We start from the raw sequence: 17,805 nt of genomic DNA, 5'->3' as shown, positions 1-17,805 counted from the left end.
AAATATTTATGAGGTAACATTTATATATTTATATAAAATTGTCATTTGTTTTTGTCCATAGAACACATTAACAAAAAATAGAAACCCATGAAACACTCTGTAAACACTATATAAAGATTACATTGGTCCCTACCTTTTGTAGTTGGAATTCTTTTGTTTATATTCCCAAAATTATCTCAACTTGTACATAAGTAATCTATAAATCTGTAGTTGGATTTTTGGTTCATTCGGTTCATTTAAATTTTTGGTACCCTGTTCCAGCAATTTGGAAATTGTATTAAATTTTACAATTCACCATGTAATTTTTGAGCATTTATTATTTATTTTTTTCTCCGAGTCAACAAACAAACATGGATTAAAAAATTAAAATATTATATAATATCAAAATTTAAATACCATAAATATTTTCAAAACACATTTAAAAAAATTGCAATTGATAAGAAACAATGAATACTGCTCTACTAATAAATTAGTAATATATATAATATATTTCTTAATCATGCATGAAAATGGTATTCTACTAAATTTTTAAAATCTAAGAGAAATCTAAATTTAGTATCGTACTATATTTGATAAAAAGTAACCAAAAATAAAGACTCGTAAAGATTGTTTATACATATATAGTGAGGTATTCTATAATAAACAGTTTTTCTTATTAAATCAAAACTCTTATAATGATTAAATATGCTACAATGAACTCAAAGAATTATAATCCTCTTAATCCCTATTCTTTCTCTTTTTTGAAACTTTATACATTTCCATGTGAGTGTAATATATAGAATTTAAATATAATAAATTAAATTTATAACACGTATATTTGTATCTGTTTATTTTACATATTTTTATCACGAATATATTTATATACTATTCTTAAATACATATGTATGCATACAGATATACATATGTAGCAATGTATTCTATGGACAAACCAACGCTATAACGAATATTCGTTTTGGAAGCAAATTGTATATGCATATGTACTTAAGTACATTATACCGTTATAGGACACCCCACTGTAACAATAAATTAAGGAGAAAAATGTAACAAGCAAATAAGTGAACAATATTAATGTTATTTAATATTGTTAAATTCTTTTTACGAATTGGAATATGTCTAAAAAATAATTTAAATAATTTAAATAAATAATTTAACCATATGAAATTAAGGACTATTCTAACAAATGAAGTATATATTTATAAAATTAGTAATATTTTTGTTTAAAGTTTTTATATTCATTATTATGATATCATAAATGTATTTACAACAAAAATTATAATGGAATTAATTAATCATCTTATATAATTATGGCTCTTTAATATATCTGAATTTAGATATGATTAGGCAAAGTAGGTATTGGCATATTTACTGTTTCCCAACAAAATAATTAATGTCATTCATAGTAATTTATACTGTTATTTCAATACAACTACTTTTATCTTCAACTTTTACTTTTAACTTTAATATTAAAAATTATAAAATACATGTCAATTAAGATTTTTGCTGCCAACAAAATAAAATTTTATGAATTATGCCTAAATTCAAAAAGATTAATTAATGATTTGGTTGTAAAAAATATTACAAAATTTGATAATTAATTAAAAGTACTTAAGTTAAAATACTTATTTGACAATAAATAACAAAATAAATATGTATTACTATAACTAAATCATATTCATAATTTATTAATAAAAAGTTTTACGGTTAAAGTTTTAATTTTTTTCATTAAGTTTTCAATCAGTTTTTCATTAAACTGGTTCTTTGTTGTTTAGTGATTTTTCATGTTTATATATACTGAATTTTTATTACACAAAAATTACCTATTTAATATAACACAATTTTTTAATTTTTGCGTTTAAGATTTCCTAATCCCGTCATTCATTTAATATAAAAAATAGTGATAATAAATATTTAGTATGGATATTTAATTATTCTTAAATAAATTTTCACAAATGGAAAATCTTAAAATAGGTTTTTCAATTAATTTTAATTTTTATACACCTAATATTTAATATTTAACTGAGCAATTGTAACAAAGATTAAATGTAACTATGTTGTTAAGATAAAGGGATTAAGTAAAGCTAAATTAATTGCAATAATAATCTAAATTACATTATGTAATTAATTAAACATAGTTTAGTTATGCTTTACTATTATTGCTATAAAATATATTATTAAATATTATTCATAATGTTCATTTCTTTAGCAATATAAAACACATAAATTGTGTATGTAACCATAATCAAAATTGTTCTCTTATTCTTTTTTGTCATATTGCTATGATTGATACTAATATTCTTCTTCATATTTAAATAACAGAAAAGATTTGAAATTAAAGAATTCTATATTCTATGCTTTTGTTAGAAAAATTATTTGTGTGTTAATGATTTTATTCATGAATGATTGTGTGTTCATTTCATTACAAAATACATTACTTAATATATTTTATACTTATAATAAAAATTCAGTGTAAGAACACACTTGAGAAAAAATGAAACAATATGAAAATATTTTTTATATTGTAGCTCTTACTTGTAATATAAACACTTTTTCTACTCCTTAACATTTTAAGTTTATAATGCTGATATTGTATTTCAAATAATATTAAATTTGTTTTAATACAATAAAATTGGGGAATATACTAATTTTATATGAAGTATATGTGAAAATAAAACTGATTAAAGCTTAATACATTTATCTCTTCTTAACATTCATCATCATTTGTCTCTTTAGCATAAATATTGTAGGTATATGGGAGAATAAATAGAATACATAGAATATTATATAAATAATGCACAATGCTAAAAAAATCAAGTTTTGATATCTGTATAATTGACTTGTGATAGCATGTACCATATATGTACACTATAGTTTTGCAAATAAGAAGTAATACTGTTTTCATGTTAGCATTTGAAATACAAAATAAAACTAATTACTAAAACCAATTGTTTTATTATTAATAAATTTAAAAAAAGACATCTTTGACTTTGAAAGTATATAAAGTATTTATATAACTCTCAAAATAATATTGAAGATAATAAAAATACTATTAATTTAGAATATAATATTGTGAATTATACAAGTCAATATTAAAAAGTTAATTTCTCAACTAATAAACTTTTACAGATATGCTTCATATTTATGAAAAATAACAAATACAATTTACTACATTAATATGAACTTTTTCAATTTAGATTCATTTAATTTTATATATTTTCTACGTACTAGTTGATCTTAATAAACATATTGACCATTTAAGTGGTGAGATAAAAAAATATCTTACAGCTTGAGAAATAAAAAGGTACTTACAGAATTGCTTACCTGAAAATTGCTTGTTGAATATAGATAAATAATTCAACTTAACTACAGTGCACGTCTGTTTCAGAATTATTGAAAGAGAAAATTCAACAGTTTTTCTTTCCAAGTTTTTAGAAACGTTATGTGATTTCTTAAGTAACAAAAATTCAAAATAAACATGTAGAACAAAAACAATAAAGAAATCGGAGTGACTTTTGTTGCAATTAAAAATTTCTTCCGATATTGCTTTCCGCGTTTGTTACTATTCTGAAATTTATTGAATTGAACTGCAAACGTTTTGAAGGTCCACGTTATTGTTTTGGCAAACCAATTCTACCTGTAATTGAAACGATAGTACACCTAGTCACCGAACTCTTCCTGAAGGTGAGCGAAGGTGCGATTTTATGTAACCGGTTCGATAATCAATCACATCACGTTGTGTACCTCCCGATACGCCATGTCCGTGTCTTCTACTCCACCTGCAATTAAATATCAGATTAATTGTGCCGTTCCCGCGCTTTTTTAACCAGCTTCATTTGCATGCATTTTGTTCTCATTTATATTTAGCATTAACTGGCTAAATCGTAGAAGTTTTCTTATAAAAAACTATCTGATATAATTCTAAGAAGATTTTTGTAAGTTGGTAAAAATTATAGAAAATTTCTACGCAAATAGCTTCAAATATTTTCGATTTTAAAATTTGCGGACTATTTCATAAAAAAAAAAATATTACATTTTTAAACGTTGAAATTTCATCGAGTTCGTAACTTTGCAAATAAATAACAAATTTTTATTTTATAAGTCGCTAAATATATTTCATATTATTTATTTAGATTACGTAATCGCTGTCGATTAATAAACTTTCAATTCATACTTTTTTTTTTCAAAAACTTAAAGTTTTTCATCAAATTTCAAACTTCTTATTTTATGTTTTACAAATGATCAAAATTTATATTTAACGGGATTTTGACAAATTTTGATAAATAATTGTTTTTTTCCTATTTTTAAAATGAATTCACCATTTGCTATATTGAAATATATAGCATTATATAATATAATATATCATTATATATTATTATATAATTATAGTATTATAGTCGATACTATAGTATATGATGAAAATTCAAGATTTATACCTCTTTAGAATCAAACAATATTCTGTATTTTCAATTCTTTTCCGGGTACAAAATGTGAACAAAAATTTTCCAAAACATTTAAAATGCTATCTTTCATAGAAAATAGCGTGAAAAAATGCTTTAAATACTTAATAATTAATAAAATACTATGCATGGAAGTTAAGTATTTTCGCCAAATTTGAAATGTTCTAATAATTTAAATGAATTTTCATTTCAGAAACTGTTGATCGTATAGACATAACTTCTATTTTAATTTCATTTAGAGGAATTCGAATTTACTAAATTTCTTATATATATATAAGAGGCTATTTCTTATATACAAAAGAGGATGTTTTCCTTGTTGAAAAATTATACAAAATCTTAATCTTCATTTTTTAAATTAAAAAATTTCAATGACAATTTATAAATTATAAATATAATAATAAGAACCAATTAATTATATACATCTATAATATTTTTGATGATCCACACCTGTTTAATTAAATATACTTCTGTCATGGTAGTTATTTTTTTTTAAGTTTTATTTTCATTAATAATTAAGAGAATGTAAAGTTCTTAAGAATGTTATTCTTTGATGGAGAATTTTGTAAATTTAAAAAATTAACATTTTCTCCAATTCTTTAAAAATTTTATCAGGAAAACGAAAAAATTTATTTATAAATTTTTCTACAGCAAAACTATCTTCTTGCATTGAAAAACAAAAAAATGACTATAGATATAACCCAAGTTTTTAAAAATAAAATAATGAAAAAATCATGCTTATGTAATTAATAATTCTGAAAATAAAAATGCATTTACGTTATCAACACGCGATAAAATTGGCGAAATTTAACGACTTTTTTGAATAATATTAAGTACCGAAATCTGAAAATTTTTGTTAAAAATTCCGATCCAAATTAACTAGTAAATTTTTGTTCACCTTAAATACATTCTTTTTCTGTATACCACAGACAGAATATAATATCGATATATAATTACTTTTGTTCTAATTGTAAATTTTAATGCTAAAAGCAACAAACGTAGCACAATTATAACAAAAATATTTATAATTAGATCCGCAAATTTTAATGATATGTTACATTATAAACTAAATTAAAAACAAAAAAATTGTCACACGAAACGCCAAGCAGCATGACATTAGTCACGATGCTTCATTCCATAAAATAAATTACATATAAAATGAATAATACATTAAGAAGTATGATAAAGAAATACTAACAAATTTATCTATTAGCTACGGGATAAGTTTCCAGTCATTCCTAAATGCAGGCATATTGCATATACTAAGTAATAATTTTGATAAAAATACAACCTACCAGAAACTAGCATTTCAAAATTAACAATCCTATATGTATATATATATAGAGAGAGAGATAAATAGATATAATATAATAAGGGCATGTATCGATATTGCATAATAAGAAAGTAACCTTAATTATTCATTATTCAAATCCATATTGTACAAAACGATTTACCTAACTCGACAACATTAAAGTACTCACAGCTTTTCATTGCACAATAAACTCGTTTCAATAAAAAAAAAAAAAAATAATTACACGATTAAACGAAACAAATAACGACACATAAAATTAATTTTAATTTGTCAAGAAGATTTCTAACCTTTAGGCATAAACACAAAGGAAGTATCAAAAGCCAACTGAAAAACGTGTAATACGGAAGCGAGAAGTACCGAGTATCGAGGTACCCATAAAATAAGTTTTATTTCGAATAATGCGTCAAACTACATACTAACAAGTAAATATTAATTTGATAAATGAAACCACCGACAACATTGTGTACGATATTCAAGGTTTCTCCCATGCAGATCTTGATACGGTGTCAGGTGAAACATGGATGGTTCTCTGAGAACAAAAAATGTATAGTTTGTCTAACTAAGACTAAACGTTGAAATTCGTACAGCATTTATTACGGTATTAAAATAAAACTTATTTTATAAAAATTATTTTTTAGGATTTAAATAAAACATATTTTATAAGTATTACATAAAAAATTATGTGAATTGGAGTATACGTTTAACTCATATATAATTTAAATATCTAATGTTGTGTGATGTTTCATCTAAACAATTAAACGTTTCTTCAATTTAAAGAACAAAAATGAAGTAATAAAAGATCGATGGAACTACAATATACTAAAATAAACATAATAGTATTCGTTACCGATATCATCATACAACGAGCAGATTGCGAGTAATTTGAAGTCGTCAAGTCAAAAATGAGTTATATACACTCCATACTCAAGGAATGTGATTGCACATTTAACACACAAGATGAAACATATCAAACATAACATCGAAAATACGTTTATACATACAGGGCATTTCATTTAATGTGATCACATATGATATCTCAGTTTTACTAATATCAAAAAATGATTTCACAGAAAGGTGACAAATAATTGACAAACTATTCTTATACTTTTTAAAATTCAAGCTTGTCATCTTTGGAAATGGTATTATTAACTCTTCATGACACGAAATTATAACTGATACAAAAAACTTCGTTAACTCTATGACAATATAACTCTCAAATAACTTTAAAACCAAGATTTTAAGGCAGATTAATCTTCATTTTATCCTTAACTATATTAGTGCAGTATGTAAAATAATTCATACCCATTAAGAAACACTTAAAATTCTTGTGTATTACAATTTATATCTCTAGTCCGTTAGTCACCTGGATATAAACAAATCGCCGAAGGTCGACAGACAAGGAACACTGAGAGTATCGCGATATGTATCTTCTGAGAATTTTCGTCTAAACGCTTCTATAGACAATATATGTATAGTTAGTTTGAGCAATATAACAAGGTCGTAAACGTAAAATCAGTGGAGCGTAAAAATCGGTATCCTCGTAGAAAAATGTTTTTAGAATGAATACAAATCTGTATGTTATATGAAAACTTATTTAGTATTCTCATCAATTCAAATATTCAGTACCAACATTTTATATATATGTCTATATATTATTTAACTTTTTTAAAGAAAACATATTTTTTTTAAAAATACATACTTTATTAGTGTTTCCTCTTTTTCAAATTTTTATCAATTTTAGCGCATTTAGATAGTATTCATCTTTATTTGAAATTTCCATTTTAATAACAATAAGCCTTGATTAAATGTTTATGTACATATGTTTTTGAAATTCCCATAATTATTTAGTTCAGAGTAAAATTATTTAAATCAGAAATAATATCCAACGTAAGAATTAAAAAAAGAAAATAATATCAAGCACAAAATAGTGAAATATTTTTGTTTACAATGTCAAGTGATTTATGATTATGTCTATTTTTCAGTCTAATTATTCTACGTTGACATTATGTTGACATTATTTTATTAGAATAAAAAATATAAAAATAGATCTAATTCTAAATTTTAGTTTGTAGGTTATATTGTTCACAGTGTTGAATTTATTTTTGCATCAGCATAATTTTATATAGCTGAAAATAAATGATTCCGTTTAAAAGATTGATTATAATCTCAATATAGAAATAATTTGTTAAGCATAATATCAAATTCTATCACCTTTTTCTCAATCAGGTTTTTGTATATTATAAACAACGAAGATATTTTTGGTGGTCACGTTGAACGAAACACCTTATATATAACAACTAACGATGTCAGTCATCGAATATACACAATTCACTGAAGTATAGTCTACTTCATTATTGGTACTAATTGTTTTCTCTAATTCTCTAGATTTTTCTAGATTTCTCTAATTGTTAACAATTAGTTAACAATGCGTAGGTTAAAAATTAAGATGGAGAACTAAATTTTAATACACTCTAAATAAGTTTCAATGCTTTCAAAAATTAATTAAATATTGATACAACAATTTTAACAAAAAAATGTTGATCTCACCAAAATGATGTAACATTATCACGTCTGTACCATGTATTTCATTTTCTATATAAAAACTAATCTCTTAAACAAGACAATTTTATGTTACAAATATATAAAAAGTTAATGTTATTTACAATTTCCAATGACCTGAAAATAAGAATAGTAGGCAAAAATCAATATAATTAATGTGTTTCATTTTCATTGTTCCTAGAATGATGATTTCTTTGTGGAAAATATGGAAAAAGTCATTAAATAAGTTCCTAATATCAAAAATTATTAGTAGTGTGCAAATTGATACACATTATCTCCTTATAAATTTTACAATTTTATAAACATTTGTAATTTTCAGGATTAAAATAATCTCTCAAAACATTGCTGCTTGCTGTCATATAACGCGATTTCCAATAATATTTAACTCTTATATACCTCGATTTCCCCCTTTATCATTCCAAATTTAATCGACATAACCTTCAATTAATGTCAGTAACGATAATTCCTGAAAAATAAAAAAAGAAAAAAAAAAGAACACAAGAAGGAAAGATAAACCTGCCGGCGAAACCGAGTGTTGAACGTGTACATAATATTTTATCGATTCTTTTCGGTTCGCATAAACGCAAAACCTCGGACTCGCGGCTTTGATGTTCAGCCATACCTTGTTAATAGTTCTGAAGGCCAGGAGGATGGGAACGTTGATGACTATTCGTCGTGGTCGAGGTTGTGATCGAGGTTGAGGTCGAGGTCGTAGTCAAGATGGTTGTCGTAATGGAAGTTGATATCGGAGTCAAGGTTGAGGTCGAAATGGAAATAGGGACTCGGCGACGTTGGGATTCGGTAGCCGTGTTGTTCTGCTGGGACGAGTTAGTATGCCGGTGTGTCAGATTCGCGGTCGTCGCCATCGGTACATCACTGCTCGACTGGTTGCTGTTAGTTTGATTGCTGTTACTGCTGTTCATTGGCAGTAGCATTTGACCATCTCCGTGTGCCGAGGACACACCGTAGCTTCTCAGCCGGTATTGGCGCTGTTGCATCGAGGGACAGCGACTCCTAGCAAAAGTACTCCTTCGTTGCTGCCCGCTCGTGGTACTGCGTATATGAATCCCAGGCTTTCATCAGTATTTTCGTTATTCCCTGCAAGGACCTGTACACGGCTCTTCTTTCGAGAGAGCTTTGGCTTGGTATTTGCCTCACGTTGCGGCATTCTCTCGTATTCTATTCAACTTGTACGCATCATTAGATATAATCATACGCGTTCGTTAATTTAGCAAAATAATCTATATTTTGCTCTTTTCGATTTACCGTGTTGTTCGTTCGGAATATACAGGGTGACTCGTTTTCATCTATGAATTATAATATTCCGAAAATTGTGTTGGATTTAAAAATCTGCTTTGGGAGTATAAAATGATACGTATGTATACTGTGTATACTATGTATACTGTGCAGAGGTGAAAAATTGATTAGCTGGATGACATGGGAGTAAAATAAATTACCTGCTCCATTTGTTTGACTATTCCAAAAAGCCTATGACAGATACTATAGTGTCCGCATATATGACAACGAATATAGCACTTATATATTCATGGTTTATCCTTACTAATTTTTAGTATTGTTGGTTCGAATCTCGTCCACTTCGTGGCTTCGCCAACTCGTCTTTGTCATTTTTTTGACGATGATGTCAAATTAACTGTAAGTTGGTCGAGTGTCAGTATATTCTGTTTAACGAGAATTGGCAGGAAATATAAACAAAACGGTCACGTGATCGATGCTGCAGATAAGTGGCTGTTGAATGTGGAAGCTCAGAGTCAACTTTTAAATATCCGAAACAGGGGCCCTTGCGTACAAGACCTATCAAAATTTTCCTCGAAATATTCAATTTTACGTCTGGATCAGCACGGGTTCAGGTTTGATGTTTCAGTCCTGGTCTGATTACGCGTAACTCATGTGCAGCTGTTTATTCTCGTTAAACGGACTATAGTGCAATTATAAACTTCTTTCATTATCGAATTTTTGTAAATAAAAACCTTGATAACATATTAATAAGATTTTTCTGACAAAAATGAAACCAACCACGACGTGGAAGATAAGTTATAATATATAACTATTGTTATTGTATAAATATAATATAATCCATATAAATATAATCCAAATTATATCAGAAAAATATAATTAATGTGTCTAAAATATTTATACGAAGAAAGAACCAAAAATAAAAAAGGTTTTGTAGTTGTATTAGTATTATCTTTCATGGATATTTGAAGAAATTCACATCTTCGGATATATGACCAGATACGTTTGCAATCGTTGTCCATATATCTGGACACGACTGTAATGACATAATAGTAGAATAAATTATAATGGTATATTTTTTATCCGATGGTTTCATCACTTAATTTTCGTTAGCCTTTTTCTTATCCTTGCACACTGCAGGCATTAGTTTATTAAATATGGGCGTTATGATTATTTCAGGTCAGTTATACTTCTATACTTCAGTAAGGGAAGAGACTTAAGTAATGAATCATAAACATCGATCTTTTTCTAGAATGAGAACTTTGAACCCGGTTTTTTAAAATTGGAATTTAGAAATTAGCATACAACATAACTCAAAAAATAATTAAACCATTGAGTTGATTCAAAACATGCACATTCACATAACTAAGTTTGTCACTGAATGAACTATCTTTATTCATAACATTAATTATTGAAGCTATGTCTATTGGAAAATAAAATTAAAAATTTAATATAAATATCATTTCTTTGTATTCAAAGACATATTATCATCAATTTTGCATTTTTTTAAACAGGATTTTGATCTTTCCGATGCATAGTTCTATTATGAAAAAACGCCGTTTGATTTTTTGTTCAAATCAAATAATTACCTACTATCAAAGGATCACATATTTCCTACCCGGCAAACATGTGAACCAATTTTCCCAGAAACAAAATTTTATACCAAAAAATTTAATTGTACATTATCGTTTTATTTTTGTATCATTCTAAAATCTTTTCCTTTCAATGATATTTAATAATTGCTGTTCACGCTTTTTCATCAAATAGAATGTCCCGTGACACTGTAATGTGTTATAGGGAAAAGAAGAAAAACGAGAAAAATGGTATAATAAAAAAATGGATGACGTATTTTCAGGTCTCAAATGCTGGAATACTAGAGTTTAAATCAAAAAACGAGTAAAAACCTTAAAAAAACATATTGTGATCCACGAGTATCCCTTCGGTGTGTAGAAAATTACACGAATGTAAGAAAATCATTACAAATTATCTACGTTTTGTTATCATATCTTTCAATATGATAACGCTATGCTTTATTATGGTAAAGAAAAAATATTTTATGTATCATTTAAGAAAATTCAACTAACCTGAAATAACCTCAAAGTTCACGCTGAAGTACTAGTGGCGCCACTTATCTCATTCAATTCTCTCAAAGCATAATTTTCAATTCAACAAATTTTACAAAATATTATTTATAGATTAAAATGGATCAACCTATACAAAGGAGTAAATCAATTATAAATGTCGTCGCAGAAGTTCAAACTTTTATATGTAATATTTACTGTAATTTTATTATCTTGTATTAATTTCATACTTTTTTATCACAATTGCATGCAAGTTATATATAAGTTATTCTCTACCTCTAATGAATTCTGAATGGATTTTTGCTAATTAAATCACAATCATGTAACTACAGATATAGACGTTTAATTTACGATATATTCATTTTATGCAAAAAAAATAGTATGGAAATCGAAAATCAGTGCAATTTGTATTCGTGGAATTTCTGCGTCGATTAAATTAATATTCAATGTCGTAGTAGAATATTGAATAGAGTATCGTATGAACTTTATAATTCTATGTCGTCGGGAAACTTCGCTATTTCGATATCAATTTACTTACTGTAGCGAACCATTTTTTTTCAATAATAGATGAAACGATAAACTAAACTTTCAATTCATCTATTTGCACCACTCTTTATTATGCTAAAGAACACATTTAATAAAATATACGGTACATTAAGAATAAAGTGAAAATTAAAACGTGACATATACAGACACGAGAGACGTCATGCTTTCAATTGAAAGAAGAAGCAATTGCCGTAAAGAATCAAGTGATCTTATATCCAGACACACACTGAGACTAAGATTGTCACTGCATGCAACATGTCATGCACTTCTTCATATTTTTTATTTGTCACTTGTAGAAAATTCATCTGAAAATGCTAAAAGTTAGTTTCCATGCAAAGAAAATACCTACCAAAATGTAAAGAGCATAAGAGATTCAATATATTTTTACATTTTACGTTTTTCCAATATATTCAGTTAAATGACGACTTTTTTATTCATTGTATCGCAGTTAATAATAAGCAAATTGTCAAAAACTAATTATATAATAAAACACGGTTAATATTATTCGTTTACTATCTTATTTTTCATTAATAATGCGAAATAATTCTTTATATTTTTAGTAACAAATTTTGAGGTTATGATATCGCGGTTAAGAGAAACAGATGAATTTTCGATGTAAGGTAACATACAAAACGAAGGCGATGTATTTTCTTACCTCGAACTGTGACTCATGAGGACTATGTTTCTGTAACAGCATATAATGGATCCTGATTGTTGGGAAGCGAGTGATGAAGTGTTGACGTCGATTCACACACAACACAACAAGCAGCTCAAGCAATTTTGTTGTATTTCTTATGTAACTGAATGTTCCGATTCATATTGAAAATAATATTAATAAACTCTGATCGTACAAATATCCGAGTATATTTTACATTTCTGAAGTTTGGGGTTACGGAAGAAAAGAAACACCGAAACCTATATATATGTATATTCGTATATTGCTGCAATTGAGCAATACCAATCAAAACAAATTAATATTGTAAAATTTATAATATCTTTCTAAATATTTAAACCCATCGGAAGTTATATAAAATTCCTCAAATTTATACACGAACTATAAATACATAAACTTTTTATATTTTCAAATTTTGGTAGAATTTTCAATAAAATTCAACGTGTTGAACATACAAACAATATTTGTCATGAAATTTTTTTCTTAGAAGTTTAAATTATTTTTTATATGAAATATGTATGGAACACATATATAGGACCATACATGTAAATAGAATTTCATTAATGAAGAAAATCTTGTGTCTTTTACAATTCATTTTATCCTTAAGCTATTGAACAAGGTATCGTAGGAAACATATCTGAAGTTATACACAATTTTAAAACCAATATATAAGTGCAGCAGAAAGCAATGTAAAAATACAATATTAAAAATATTCTTGTAAATAATTAAGTTAAGTCAAAATACAAATTAGAAAATGAACGACACAAAAGGAATCTACAGAGTTTTTAATTAATTGCAAATATTCTTTTCTTTCTAATTAATATGATAAAAAATAAACTAATAATAATTGATGAGAAAAAATTAATTGCTTTTTTCATTTAATAAAGTAATAAATACAATATTATATTACTTTAATTTATTATTTTCTTTTAAATAATTTTTATCCTAAGTATGTTAAGGCAGTGTTATCCATAGAATTATTTTACTCAATTGCATACAAAATTTTGTATAAAATTATATTAAACATGTTTACTTTTTCTATATATAGAGTGTCCAATTTTAAATTGTAAATACGAGTTATTCGTAAGTTATCTACTGTATAAAAAAATAGTTCAGGTAAAAATTGAATAATTTCGAAGAAAACATAAGATAATATGATTAATATTTTTGAAAGCGGGTACGGAGGTGGCATGAAAGTCAACTTGGTTTTTTTTTATGTGAGATCACATGTTTTTTAATACATTACACGATACATTTGCTACAAAAAAATATTAACCTATAAGTATTATTTGTTTAAAAAATATTTTAATTTAAATATTGCCATGAAACCATCATGCTTTTATTAATGTTAGATAGATTCTTATAAATAAAGCTAATAGTAATAAGAAAATAATTTGTATCTATCGATTAAAATTGGACACCTTATATATTTAGAAAATAATACTTTTTACTTATATTTATATATCTATTCGAACACGAAAGTATTTGAACGTTTATATTAGTCATTTAATTTTTAACAAATGTTATTACTTATTAAATTCAAGTATTTAAAGAAATATGGGATATACAGCAAGAGATAAGTCTCAAAATTATATTAGTAAATTTGAAAAATAATACAATATATATAGATACTAAATTTACCTACTTACAGTATTTATAGTACTTTTATTACATACATACATACACCATTGGTTGGTCACAAGAAATATTTGATGCATAGCATATAATATAAATCAAAGGTACTATTAATATATTTGCAATTTTCTCATAGATTAATATGAGTAAGATAGATTATGTAAATATTTGAGTATGGAGGTTGAAATTCTAAGTTCAGATTTTCTTTTCATTTCGGGTTCTAGATTCATGTTCATTGTCATATTTCATTTTTCATAATAATTCAAATTTAAGTTTATGTTATGCTGTGATAAAAATTATTATAAATTATTATTAACTTAGGTTATGTAAGAAATTAGTTTCCAAACCTAACCAAAACTGTAGAGTTTTTCAAATCCGTAAGGAACGAAATAAAGAAGTAAATAATAACATATTTGCAATTTTCGATTATATATTTCAGTAATTTCGATTATAAATTTCAGTTATACATTTACATATATATTTAGATAATTTGGAGAATATTTACAGTTCGGTAATATTTTATTTTTCTAATATTGAAAACTAAAAGATTGAATTAACAAAAATTCTGTCATTAATATGAGAATAAAAATTATAAAATATGTTTTAAAATATCAAGTTTGTAAGAAACTATGATAATTATAAATAAGGTGAATTCACCACAAAATAGCTGTTAATACATTAACTGGAAAAGCTGCTATGAGGACTTTAAGGCGATTTTCTATTGAATGCACTAATGCCTCAATGAATCGTGTTTGTAATAAATGTACTGTGAATAATGTGTACATATATATCACTGAATTATTTTCTAATTTTACTCATACAATTTTGTACCTTTCAACTTGCTATATACATCGTGAATCAATAAAAACTATTGACTAAAATTATTTGTCATCTATTGATTGTTTAAGAAAATTTATCAAACGCATGAAATATGATATTTTATTTTACATTTTCTGAGATATCAAAGTGATTTTTAATTTTTTTAAAGTTAATGCAAGTTTTTTTAGCAGATGAAAAAGTAAATTTAACGATTTATAACAATTTAATTTTCAGTTGCTAAATTTATATTAAAAGTAAGTGATAAACTAACACTCAAATCCGCTTTTCTTTATATTTTTGTTGTTGACATATCTTAATATGAAATTAAATACATATATATGTATGTATAATAATTTTAATTAATTTATTCGTCATTCTTAATTTAACTGTCATTTATAATTTATTATTAATAATAAATATGACATATTTATATATTTATGAATAAATTATTTTCGTTAATAAGAAACTAATTAAATATTATTTTACTCTAAAGAACTTTTAAGTCGATAACGTTTGGTTTCTTTTTACGTTAATAAGCATCAAAACGATGTTATTAAAATTATTAAAAAAATCAATTATTGTCACTTTAGAAATTTTTCACAATAAAGTAGGGTCTTCAAGTAAGTTCATCATTTATAAAAACAAATTTTGACTGACCTAATAATAGATACTAAATAATCTCAAAGAAGATTAAAATTGCATAATAAAAAAAATAGAAGAAAAAAAAAAAAATAATGAAAATAATTGTGATGGTCATGTTAAGTGGATTACCTTGCATATTACAAGTGAGCATTAATCAATCTAATATTTTTATTATTTCATATTATTAGAATCATCAGGTCAGTTAAAATTCCCTCATGGATAACACTGCATTAAAAATACATTAAATTTTAATAAGATTTGAAAGTTGCAAGAATACTTCATGAAAATAACTCACTTTTATAATATTTTATTTTCAATTGTTTACATTAAACTGCATATTGCAAATTTATGCAATTGTGCATAAAACTTTTAAATATAAACAAGCAAAATGATATCAGAAGTGGTACATAAATTCAAGTTTTAAACAGACTGAAATTCTTTGAACACGATAAATCGTGATATGTACATAACAGGAACTAAAAATAATAACATAATAATTTTTTACAGCAATAATAAAAAATTATAAATATATATAACGTATAAAATATAAAAAATTAATTAGTTAATATAAGTGTCATGTGAACAAAAGTGTTAGATAAAATATATTATATAAAATACGACTTTTAAATAAAATTTAAAAGGAAAAACAATTGCAACATATACAATTAAATTTAACACCAGATGATTCACCTAACTTTCAAATCAACTTCTAAATTATAAGCTCTCCTCAAATTCGTTACACACAAAATATAAACAATTTTCTGATAAGTATCACGTAGTCTACATAAACATATATATTTTCAAGTATAGCCACTGTGAAAATTTAAAGACCAATTTATATTATATTAAGCTCTGAAAAATATACATTCTACGTTAAACTACTAACATTAAAATAATTTAAAAATAATAAAAATAATTTTGCATCTAAAAAATGAAATTATTCTCGAAATTGTTGCAGTATCTTTATTTTCAAAAATAGTAACTATTACTAAATAATAACGAAAACTATTAAAATAGTATATTTAATGTAAGTTTTCCTGATAATCATAAATTTTATATGTGAATAATAATTGTTCACGAGACGATAATTTAGAAGTTATATATGGCATACATAAATATAGTGAGATATGCAATAGAAAAACAAATATTAGAACAAAAATATAAATAATTCAAAGAGAACTACAATTTTAGGGTTATATTTTTTTTACAAATTCAACAATATATAAGTATCTTATAACTGTATCATTTTTTTAATTAGAAACATAATATGCTTTTTTTACATAAACCAAATTTTTTCTCAACACTAATAAAAAAAAGTATTACAATGAAATGGTAAAATTAAAAAATAACTAGTTTATAAGATATTTTAAATAATTATGATTGTTAAAAGAAACGTGCTTAAATATTTCTATAGTTGTTTCTGAATTGTTGATATATTAATTCTGTATTATTTTTATAGTGGAATCTAAATAATCTCTAGTCATTGTTATGTAATATAGATTTATCTGTTCTTTTTAACATTTATTTTAAATATAAAATATAATTCAGTTTGAGAATCTCATAAACTAATTATATGTCGACTATTTTACACTACTTTAAATACACTAATACACAGAATAATAAAAGAATTTAATCAAAGCAAAATAAAAAATATATGTTCCTGTTAAAAGAAGTGATAGTTTTAAGATAAGAATTATAAAATTATTAATTATAAAAGTATCCAATCATGTCATCTATTTAGTATATTTTATATAAAATTATAATAATAAGTTATGTTACTAAAGAAGAAAATATTTATTTTTTGAATAATTAATGATTCACTCATTAATCGAT

At 24.9% G+C, this 17,805-nt stretch overlaps 1 protein-coding gene across 1 annotated transcript in view; it reads right to left on the bottom strand.

The window, feature by feature from the left end:
- Positions 1 to 3,550: 3,550 nt before the first annotated feature.
- The window catches only part of LOC108556142 (putative thiamine transporter SLC35F3), a 30,901-nt gene continuing 16,646 nt past the window's right edge, over positions 3,551 to 17,805 (bottom strand). The window contains exons 9-10 of the mRNA XM_017912110.1: positions 12,859 to 12,888; positions 3,551 to 3,773 (exon numbers count right to left, since the gene is read on the bottom strand). Of these exons, the coding sequence (XP_017767599.1) occupies positions 3,659 to 3,773; positions 12,859 to 12,888 (145 nt within the window). The 3' untranslated portion in view covers positions 3,551 to 3,658. The remainder of the gene's footprint in view (positions 3,774 to 12,858; positions 12,889 to 17,805) is intronic.

The sequence above is a fragment of the Eufriesea mexicana genome, unplaced genomic scaffold, assembly GCF_001483705.2.
Source record: "Eufriesea mexicana isolate 0111107269 unplaced genomic scaffold, ASM148370v2 scaffold325, whole genome shotgun sequence".
Classification (NCBI taxonomy): Eukaryota; Metazoa; Arthropoda; class Insecta; order Hymenoptera; family Apidae; genus Eufriesea; species Eufriesea mexicana.
This window is presented reverse-complemented; position numbering and strand designations above follow the sequence as displayed.